The 11,791-nt window shown below is 40.7% G+C and overlaps 1 protein-coding gene across 4 annotated transcripts in view; it reads right to left on the reverse strand.

Annotated features, from left to right (window-relative positions):
- The window catches only part of usp28 (ubiquitin specific peptidase 28), a 45,962-nt gene extending 34,849 nt beyond the window's left edge, over window positions 1–11,113 (reverse strand). For 2 of the 4 annotated variants that reach the window (XM_033648285.2, XM_033648295.2), the window contains exons 1-5: window positions 10,951–11,113; window positions 6,756–6,833; window positions 3,906–4,026; window positions 2,102–2,189; window positions 335–497 (exon numbers count right to left, since the gene is read on the reverse strand). In XM_033648285.2, the coding sequence (XP_033504176.1) occupies window positions 335–497; window positions 2,102–2,189; window positions 3,906–4,026; window positions 6,756–6,833; window positions 10,951–10,995 (495 nt within the window). In that variant the 5' untranslated portion in view covers window positions 10,996–11,113. The remainder of the gene's footprint in view (window positions 1–334; window positions 498–2,101; window positions 2,190–3,905; window positions 4,027–6,755; window positions 6,834–10,950) is intronic. The other 2 variants (XM_033648275.2, XM_033648267.2) reach the window with 2 other exon arrangements.
- Between the last annotated feature and the right edge of the window lie 678 nt (window positions 11,114–11,791).

The raw sequence follows: 11,791 nt of genomic DNA on the forward strand, positions 1-11,791 counted from the left end.
AATCTTGGAAGGGAAACTCCAAGTCTATAAATGTATGTTAAGCCAAGTGAGAAGGCTATTTTAAGTTTTAGCACCAAAGGATGTGTAAGAACAGGTGGACACTTAGAAGGAGCTTAGTGAACTTAACAGACTAAATGCTAGGTGTGCACTGTGCAGTTATATTATGAATACTTTTATTCAAGTGTCCCACATGTAAGAATGCCTATCCCACAGTTCAAGACAGTGTTACTGTGAGAAAACAAAAAAGGAAAGCAAGCAAACATGTGGTACTGTATCCATGTGAGTCACAACATCCTCATCACTTTGATGTATCCAATTACACACTGATTCCCACCTGGATGACAGCACTGAACCAGCAGGTGTTTCCAACATTGCGAATGCCCACGGGCCAGTCGTCCTGACGGATCCAGTCTGCAGGGCTGCACATCTCATTCTGGGCTTCACATCTCTTCCTCTTCATTCTCGCTGCATTCTCCTCTGCACTGGCCTCCAGAGCCCTGCGGTACATCAAATTACCCGTCTGAGAGCACTGAGCTGACGACTGTATTAAACACAGGTTGACTTAGTTAGACTCTCTTTCTTGTGTATAGACTGAATAATAAGACCTTTCTAAGTTCAAGGTGAAATCCCCTCAAATTCTTTCAGGAAAACACAAACTGCCACAAGAAAGAAGGAATGTATGGTATGATTAGGGCTGCCCCCGACTTAGAATTTTCCTAGTTGATCAACAGTCATCATTTAGGGCCAATAGTCGTACCGTACTAATGAACCTTCATTAATATAGGCCTATATTTTATCTACAAGTGCACGTCACACACTGAGCGAGCCGCCTGTTAATGACGCTGTGGGCTAATGGGCATGTAGCTACTTCCATGTTTCAGATGATACGTCATGTTTGTAGTCGACCAATGAAGATGAGTTTACATATCACCTTGGGTTCGTCCTTCACCTTCTCAAAATGATCCCACACTTTGGATTTCCTGCCCGACATGTTATTAACTAGCCTGTGGAATAACTGCAGGTAGCAGCCCTGGAAATTAACCTGACTCCTGTCTGACTGCTGAGCGTGGACACTTCCTGTGTCTGTCCTTTCAAATTAAATTCACACATGGTCCAGTCATACAGGCTTGGATTTATTTTGACAAGGCGCAGCTTTAACATTTTTGAAATCTTGCCGACTAATGACCTTTCTGGTCGACTAACATTTGGGCAACTATGATCATAAAGTATATCTTTTGTTTAGCAGGTAATGATGATAATGACGGCATTCCTAGTTCAGCGTGTTATCATGCTAGTATTTTCATTTTAGCACAAAATACAAAGTACAGCAGATGATGATGTCAGTTTTGCAGGTATTTGGTCATAAACCAAAGTATTGGTTAAATTAAAATTTTGTTGACACATTTCACTCTTAACTGAAAATGTCAACCTCATAGTGGTGCTGGAAATAAAATCAGGGGTTCACCAAAGTCATTGTCTGGAAATCAATGAGGCCTGTATCAAATTTTGTGCCTATTCATTCAGTAACTTGAGATGTATCTTTGTAGATGATTAAAAACTTTTGTCAGCCGATCACTAATGCCATGATCAGTCAGGATTAATCCTCTGTGGATCATGAATGTCTGTACAAAATTCCCTCACAAAACATCCAGTAGCTGACAAGGTATTTCAGTCTGTATCTGTTGGAGTGTCAGACCAATTTAACCACAATGCCAACCCCGAAGCCAGGCCGCCAATGTGACTAAAATGTAAATATACTTACATTAAGCTGTCGGGTAATTTTCATTTCATCTTCATCTTAACAAGAGTCTTTCACATCTTAATTTCCACTGGAAACTATAGTGAGTTTTCTCGTTTCGCCAGATGGAGGGAGTTACCTTTGCTGATCACCTTGGCTGTGCAATAACCTTGCAAATAGCCTTAATTCTAATTTTAGCAGTTCATGAGCCAGAGAAGCAGAAAACTTACAAGTGTCCACAACCATTGTTTCTATTTTCACACTGTTCTCCATGAAAGTCGGCAGTAAATTAGAAAAAATAAATAAAACAAACCAGTCAGTTGTAACAAAGAAGCACTGTATAAAAAGCAGGTTCTCCTGTACCTGTTGAATTCTCTCTCTTCTTCCTGGGCATTGTGGGACTCCTGCAGGCTGAGCTCGATGGCGGTCTGCAGCTCATCTTTAGGAAGTTCTGAAGAAACAACAAGGTCCCGCCATTCTAGTTAAAACAGTTCCATGCTCAATTTTACCAGCAGATGGGGCATAACAGATTGCATAACTCTTCATGAAATATTCCCTCCTCTATGCTGCTGATTAACTCTGCTCTTCCTTGTCTACATTCTGAAGAACATCTTTAAAGGAAAGTTTGACTCTCATATCAGAATTGGAATCAGCAGAAAACTTTTTCATGATGGACACCTACGTTTAAGCCAAAGGCATTGAGACACCTACGTTTAAGCCAAAGGCAGCGACTTTGAAAAGTAAAAGCCTCAGTACGCTTCAAATGATGTGCTTGTTGGATCGTTGCGCAGCCTCTGAATCCACTTCAGATCCTTAATATCGTAACTTTCTAAAAAGCAACATGAAATTCACGTCCAACTTACGTAGAGTTTAGTCTGTGTTTTAGGGTGTGAAAGTATGAATGATTTTCTCATACAACAACTTCTGGCACTTATTGTGTGAACAACTGAGTGCAACACCTTGAATGTGAAAGTGAGCCCTGTTACCCACAATTGTACTGTATGATTAATCTTGTTGGAACTACAAAGACATACCAGGAGTTGAACCTGGGCCACCTGGGTGAGAACCAGGAATCCTAACCGCTAGATCAAGGCCTGTGGGCCAGCCTTAGCCTGGGATAGGGTGCTGGGTGGCCCACCGACCATTTTCTAATTCACAATGAAGATAGAATGATTAATTTTTTTGTTGTACATTGAATGTAAATAAGGTGCCAGAGTGCATAAACAGCATCAAATTGGAGCCAGAGGAGGATCCCCCAGAATACGATTATAGTTGATCATCTTTTGCTTGTTTGTTTTGTTTCTCTGTGTATTGCCTATATTCCTCTCTCTGTCGACCCCCATGTGTGCCTTGTCTGTCACTACCTTGATTCTTTTTTACTGACCTTCAGTAGTTCAGGTTCTAAACTTGCTTCAGTGATGTACAAGTAGATAGGCATGGATGTGGGTCATGGTCAGATGTTCACTAACAGACAAATTATGCCAGCACTGTTACAGATTTCATAACTGGATGGCCAACAAATGATCCCAATAAGTCTTTGAACAGAACAAAGCTTCACTGATTTAATTATTGCAATTACAGTAGCCCACATCCTAAATCCATCTTTAGCATACTTTATCCTAGAAGAGCAGTGTGTTTCTCTGCCCGTTTTATGACTACTGTAAAGGTGTTTGTAAAAAACTAATTTTATTTTCAAGCACAGTGAATTTCCGGCACAGAGTTTCCTGCTGTAGATTGAGTGACTAAGAGGCAACTATTTGACAGAGACAGCAAACTAGCTCGACGACATGGCCAAACTCAAGTGTGATGCTGAATATATTAAACTGTGTGGACCTTGAAGTAATGAATAAGGAAAAATCTGGACACCGTGGCTGAAACATTTAGGAACCACTGATTTAGACATCAAGCATGTTTGGCAGATATGAGTGGTTGAATGTCTTGTTTCTTGTCGTCTAATTTGTTCACAATAATAATGCTTTCATTACTAACATACTAACATTTCTCAATGAATGTGGTCCTTACTTGTTGATCTGAACATGTGTCATCTGTGCTGGACGTGATATCTCTGCCATCAGTTTCTATGTGATTGTATGTTATTTTTTAAATATTTCATGCTAAAGTGAATGTAGTCAGAATTTTGCATATGCTTGTTTTGTCTCCAGTGTACCTTTCTGGCCCTCCCAGGCCTCTGCAGAGGTCCCTGACTCCTGTGGTTCTCCAGGATCCTGAACCTCTGCAGTCTGAGTTGTGAGCAGTCCAACAGCATGTCCAATGTCACCCTGACTGGCCTTAAGGAGAGGGAACAAGGAATAGATAAGGTCAGATATTCTGGATATTAATAGTGTCTGCAGATGATTTAGGAATACAATTCACCACAAGAATGAAATAAACGCATATGAAATGCATGCAAATACAGTACAGCAAACTGTGTTAAGGGAACACAGAATGATTCCCCTTCTGGGTTTGAAACCAGCGGTAGACAAACATTTCTAATTTTGTATAGAACTCGGAGAGCGTGTGCCCCTCCCGAACCTGTGAGCTCCTGCTGTTTCTCTGTCTGCCCCTGGTACAACAGGTTGTAGGATGCCTGCACCACAGTCAGCCAGACTGTTTAAGTGTACTGTTTGTCAATTATCACTTTTATGAGGTTCCTATTAACTCAAGCTCCTAGGGACTTTTTCGTTTGCAGCCGTGTTTCAAAACATAAGCCGTGTGCTGGGGTGGAAACTAGGCACCCTGGGGGTGCTTTTAATGTAATCAAAGAGTGTTCCTTTAACATTAATTACACAAGAACAGCAAGGGCTATGTTTTTTAGCCAACTAGCAGCATGGCTCTAGGGATGGATTCCCATGACATTTTGTACAAGCGCTCTTGTTCTCTACAGGATGAATTGTAATAGCATATCTCTCTTCACACATTTATGCTCATAACATGTCACAAAACACCTTTAGCTTTTGCTATTACTCTGCTATTACTGCGTGTTCAGTATTTGGAAAATCACAATGCTGTGGTTATGTTACACTTGCTTTATGAAGGCAATTCATCGGCTCGCACTGTGGCAAAACAAGGGAGATACAGTCAGTTATAAAAGCTGATGATGATTTCGAGTGGCATGGTTGCGCAGTGGTTAGCACTGTCACCTCACAGCAAGAGGGTTCTGAGTTCTATCCACCAGCCAATCTGTGGGGAGTGTGCAGATTCTCCATGTTAGCGTGGGTTTTCTCCTGGTTCTCCAGCTTCCTCTCACAGTCCAAAGACATGCAGGTTAATTGGTGACTCTAAATTGTCTGTAGTGTGAGTGTGAATGGTTGTCTGTCTCTATGTGTCAGTCCTGTGATAGTCTGAATCCACATGTCCACCCTCTGGACTTGCGGACGTCAGTGGTACATACTGTGACGTGTTCACCACCATCACGAAAAATCTGCGAGGACAGAGATCGCAAGCTGCTGATAGACGGCCCTCGAGACTGTTTTACTCATTGCCATGGAAACATTCGAGCCACAACTACAATCATGTACATGCTGCTGTTATAGGCTCCGATCACAGAGAAAGCGTTTTGCAGGAAAACGTGAGGTGCGCTGCACTGCCTTTTTTTTTTCCACTAGTGAAAAAAGCTTGCTGCCTCTTTTTATTGTTGTCAGGCAACCACGGAGTCACCTCATTATTCTACCCTTCCCATGCAATCAGTCTACCCTTTTTTAAATTTATTTTAGTTAACAGTAATCTGTGTGTAGTTGCTGACATGTTGAGGCAGAGGGTACTGTCTGTAGCTCTGGTTGAGGGTGAGAGGCTGTCAGCAGATAAACAGAGATCTGTGTGGGTACATGAGACCCTAAAAAAGAGGCTGGATCATGGGGAGTACCACCTGTTGGTCCAGGAGCTTCTCCTCCATGATGGGCGTTTCCAGACATATTTTAGGATGACTCAGGGGCAGTTTGACAACCTGCTGTCTATCGTCAGGTCATATAGCTCTGGCTATCCAGCAACCACTACCACCAGTTTCTCCTCCATTGTTTACCAACTGTAAACTTGTTGTCATGATAACCACAGAAGGCCCGCCTCTCAAATCATCAGACTGGACAATGGGAGAAAAAGATGACAAAAAAAGAGATGACATAGGGGGCTTTTCCACTTTGAGTCAAGGTGTTTTCAACTCGACGCATTCAAAACGCCAGTTGCTTAGAGCACAGAAACACGAGGCGCATTGCAACGCAAAACAGCGAGCAAAAAGCTTCATTCTCATTAAAAACTATTACAAAAAGGCGCCTACAGCTGCTAAAACGCTTTCAGTGTGATCAGGGCCATATTCTGTCTGCTCATCTGCAGGTAACAAGAAATAAATCTCATGTATAGGGTTGCTTTGTGAGTGAACAAAATAAATTTCTGTAAAACATACAGACTGCAGACATTCAAATACAGAGATGTTTGTACATAAGGACTGGACTAGGACTAAATAAATCAGGTAAGCCTATTAGTTACATCAGAAGATCTTCTTTTGTTATTTTTCAGCCAGTTTTCTAGCCTTTATATATTTGGCATTACAGTGCGAAACCTATAGGGTTAGGCTGCAATAAAACAATGCATTTTGAGTTTCCTCTGTTGCCTATGAATTCTACATATTTGCATTAAAAAACTACAATGTCATGTCGGCTTGCAATAAATTGAAGGGCAATTAAATCAGTGAAGTCTGCTGAAGTCTGCACCCAAAGCAGACTCTCTGAAAGTCTGCAGAAAGTCCGCTTAGGGCCCCTTGTGGACTGGATGAAATGTAGATATGGACAGCCCTAAGCACCCCCAGACTACCCAGGAACGCGCCTGCAAAGTCTGCGAGTCTGCAAGAGCAGTGAAGTCGGGACATTTGGATTCAGCCATAGTCTGGCAACCTGTCCAGGGTGTACCTCGCCTCTAGTACAACGTCAGCTGGGATAGGCTTCAGCCTCCCCGCGACCCTGTACCAGCATAAGCAGTCATGGAAGATAAATGAATGAATGACTGATGATGATCTCTGAGGTCTTACATTCAAGGCTCTGTAGAGAATCTGTGGGTCCTGGACACCAGTGATCTCCTTCAGCTGGTTGATCAGGATTTCACTCTGCTGAGGGAAATGATTGGACAAACAAAACACAACAGTCAGGTTTGAAATCCGTCATTCAATGCCTCTGCCAGCATGTCGTATGCGACACATAGTTTGAGTTAGTAATGGACTGGCATTTGACTTTCATTTGGCTGATGCTGTCACAAAACCAGAATTTTAAAACTTCGATATAATGCTATTATAAAAGATTGACACTCCATGATTTTGTTTTCCCAGGACATTTTTTGGTTTCCTGTGATACTGAAAGAAGTACAGACTGTATAAATATTGGATGTAGCCACAGTGATGTCACTCATTGGATTGTGGGATAACATTTTGAAGCCTTGAAGCATTTTGGCCATCAATATCTTGGTTTTTTGGAGCCACAAGTGACCGTATTTCGATGAGAGGTTGGAGCCGTGGAAGAGCGAGGGGTGGATCTGACTCATAGACTGTAGAGAATCCTCACAGACGGCCTGTCACTCAAGTGGGCCACTCCCTTAATTATGCATAAGTCTGGACCTTAATTAAATATAAATGGGTGAATTGTATAAAAAATTCACCTCCTGTGCAGCTTACGTGAAGCTTTACAGACCAAAACCGTTATTTGTACAAGGTTGTTAACATGTTTATCTCTGCTGTAAAGCTGGGCATTTTAACATGAGAGTCTGTGACAGGTGTCAATCATACGGCCCGTGGACCAGAACCAGCTCACCAAAGGGTCCACTCTGGCCCACTAGATGACTAGAATAAGAGGTGCCAGGTTTCAGGATTGTCAATCGTCAGCTTCAGTTCAAAGGAATCTGTATCAGACTGTGTCACACCTGTTTCAGGAAATGTATAAATAAATGCACATGTAATGACAGTGAGACGCAGACTTACTGAATGTGGAAAGACTGAGACAAACTGTTGAAATTGCACTTGTTTTTCTTTTAAAGATACATCAGGCTGTTCGTCTGTTTTGTAAAAAGATGACGTCTACAGAAGGTACTTATAATTCTTTACAGCAAACAAAGGGAAAATATTGGAGCTGATGGTACTTATAGGTAATTGTGCAATGGTTTTATTGGTCTGGCCCATCTAAGATCAAATTGGGCCGTATGTGATTTTGATTTTCTCCCCCATTGTTTCATCTGTGCAGCCAGGGGTTAAAAATCTTACAGTAGATCTGTTTTTTTTTTATAGCTCTGGTACCTTTGATACTATCAAATGTATAATAAAACATGTGAGATGATAAAAGTATACCAATATCGATACTTTTGACATCCTTACATCAAACTGACCAAGCTGGGCCACAAATGGGCTTTCCATTGGTCCCAGTATGACATTATGTGGCACCTGAGGATAACAGCTTACGTGGGCCTCACTTTTAGCCTCTGACCCAGCTGTGAGCACACTCATGGGGTATATATGGAGCTGAAGGACAAATGTACAAATGCCAACACTGTCATGCCTATATGAGGCCTACATGTCAGCGCGGTCAGGACAACAGTTTGATGAAACAAAGCCAAATTCAGTGGCTTCAATATGCAGAATTAAAGGAACAGTTTGACATTATAAAAATGTACTCATTTGCTCATTCACAGAGAGTTTGATGAGAGGATTGATACCACTCTCACATCTCTACAGCCTATATGAGGACTAACTGCTGAGCAACTAGCAGAGACTCCAGGAAGTTACTGGTCTTAACTCAGAAATATTCAGCACATAAATCAGGAACTTGTCATTTTTTAACGTTTTTGTGCACTTTTTTGTCTGAAATGATAAACAAACAAGATTGAACATGTTATTTAGCTACTTTAGGGTTCTGGTAGGCAGACTGTGTTTCCATTGGACATAGCTGGGCCAGCCATTTCCCCTAGTTTCCAGTCTGTCTGCAACAAAAGATAACTGGCTGCTCATGGTAGCTTCGTATTTACTGTTCTGACAAATGAGTGTATTTCTCAAATTGTTGAACAATCTTTAAATACATGAACAAAGGTTTTTGTCACCCTGTGTTTGACAAGTCTGTCCTTGGTGGGGGTAACATGTTGAACAAACTACTTAAAGGAATAGTTAAGCTTTGTTTGTTTTTTTAAGTGGGGTTGTATGGGGTACTTATCTATACGCAGTATATTACATACAGTAGATGTCACTCGGCACACCCCTAGTTTGGAGAAGCAGGCTAGAGTCTGACATGGAAGCTAAGCAATGTACTGTGTTTGATTCCCACTTAAAAAAAAATCATTATCAGTTTAAGTGTACGCTATATTGAGAGTATTTTTTACCGCTTTACCTTTCCATCAGGAAGCCAGTTCTGACAGGGAAGCCGTTAACGCCCTCAGTTCCCCATCTATGCTCTTGTCAAAGCCACCAGACTTCCTTAAGAGAAACAGTAATTTTACCTCGTTGAACACGAGAGCTGCAGGTCTATCGCTGCTGCGCTCTGGTAGTTAGTGTGAGTTATTGTGTGACTTTGGTGAATCCAAACTAACTCTTTTAAACACCAAAGTCACACAATAACACAAACTAAATAACTGACTGAGGCAACAGTAGACCAGTAGCTCCTGTGTTCAGCAATGCTAAATTATTGTTTTTCTCAATGGAGTCTGGCGATAGAACGGCTTCTTTATCCCGTTAGATATTGCTGTCTGACATTAAGATAAAGCAGTGATAATACTCGTAATATAACATACACTTAAACTGATAAAGATTTTTTTAGGCGGCTAAAATACATTCTGTTGCTGACCCCTCCACAGCAGTAGATTGCTTAGCTTCCATGTTGGACTCCAGCCTGCTTCTACAAACTGGGGGCGTGCCGACTGACATCTACTGTTGGTAATATACTATCTATGCAGAGGTACACTGCAAAAAAAACAAACAAAAAAAAAACAACTAAACTATCTCTTTAAACCTACCTGTAAACTAAACTTGAACACTGTAAAAAATGTATTGAGCAGGTTAACTGTGTGCCATATTACCAAAATGCCAACATCCCATTATCCACATTTAGACAAGTGAACACAAACTCTCCAAGGCTGTCATATGTTTTGACCTCATAAACATGAAAAAGACATAACTAAGTCTGCTGAGTGAGAGACGCTATATAAAGCCTGCTCCCCTAATGGCAGGTGGACATGTCAGGGTATCTCTCACACACAGACACAAACACACACACATACACACACACAGGAAGCCAAACGCAGGCTGACCAGACTTATATGGAGACCAGGGGGGCTATCTGAGACCCTCTTGGTTAGCCTCTATTTTCGGCCCCTGACATGGATAGCTCAGGCTTCTGTTTATCATTCCACTCACCATGCCACCAGACATGAGTGACAAAGGCACTGGGTGTCTCTCTGTGTTTCTCATACACACCTCCTCTGTCAATACCACAGAGAAAACACAGGCAAATAAACAGTATAACAACACCACAGCAGACCCACCGTATGTAAACCCTCACACACATCACAACATTAGAAGCTTGCCTCAATATACTGTCTGCTGGAATAGTTAATTAGAAAGGCCTATTGATAAAGCAATAGACTGCCTGGATGGCTACAGAGCCAAATACTGATTAAAGTGTAAATGTTACACTTTAGAATAACGTTGTTAACTTTTAAATTGCAAGAATTAAAGCAAAAAATTAAATCTTTCACAGTTTATTTTATAGGCTATTTAATGGAATATATTACTGATAAATCCAGTGTTTTAGGAGACCAGCAGCTGAGAACATCAGATAAAAATGTGAATTTATTTTATCAAGCTTTTGTTTATTATATTAATTAAAATTTTAAACCAAATATGTACTTAGCTAAGAAGCTTTAAAAATCAAAGCTTAAGTAAATACATTAATCACCTGCTAGCTAGCTAATCAGCCAAACTTCAACATTTAAATTTTATTTAAATACGAGCAGTTTATTTTATTTTTTGTGAGCCGAATTTACAAGTCTTTTCTAAACAATATTTTATTGTTTAAAGTGTTTTCCTACCTTGTGTTAAAGTAAAACGATGTTAAAAGTAACTTTAGAATGACAGGTTTTTAGTAGAGGTTTGGCCTTCGAACACAGGGGTTAGTGTTAACGTTAGTTTCTCGTGCATTCCGATGCAAACATGTCACTTGTTACTTAATAACTGTCCCGTCATCCTTTGCGCTCACCGAGTTCGTTGAGTTTTCTCCATTTTCTGTCTGATCACCTCTCATTGCAGATTAAAAATAAAAAAGAGACGTGAATTTCTTCCTGTTTTCACCAAAAAGCTTTCAGCCCCTGACTCCGAGTCAAACCAACTCCATCTGTCACCCGCCGAGAGCGACCGGCCAGCTGCGCGCGCTCACCTGTCAGGACACGCGCGTGCACCGGAACGTCAACGCGCGCGCTCTCACAACGCACATGACGGTTGTGAATGTAAAACAATACTTCCAGTGTTTGATACTGATTTAAACCCTCACACAGATGATTTTACAGTGTGTCTGTGTTTTATGTTTTTCTGCAATAAAATATAAAACATTTAAACTGTTAACTCTCACAGGGGCGGTTCTAGGATTTGAGGACACGGGGGGCTTAGCCCGGATCTCTGGTGGGGGGTCCGAGGGGATCCTGCTGTGAGAATTTTATTTCTTGAAATTAACATTATTATTATTATTATTATTATTATCTTTTTTTATTAACAAGTTCTATTTTTCTGCACTTCACTTTGGCATTTTATTTACCCTTAAAGCTGTTTATCTTTTTAAATTTAATTTTCCAAACTTATTATAATTTGTGATGTTACAAATATTGATTGACTTAAGTATTTCATTTTTTATTTGTTTCACATACATCAATACAAAAGGGAACAAACAAATCTAACCTGTACAGGCAGACATGTCAAGTAATTGCTATACTAACAGCATGAACAACAGTTCCTAATTTTATGCTACTTCATACTTCTCGTCTACAGCTCAGAGGGAAATATTGTACTTTTTACTCCACTACATTTATTTGTCTGCTTTTGGTTCC

Source organism: Epinephelus lanceolatus, chromosome 11 (genome assembly GCF_041903045.1).
Source record: "Epinephelus lanceolatus isolate andai-2023 chromosome 11, ASM4190304v1, whole genome shotgun sequence".
Lineage (NCBI taxonomy): Eukaryota > Metazoa > Chordata > Actinopteri > Perciformes > Serranidae > Epinephelus > Epinephelus lanceolatus.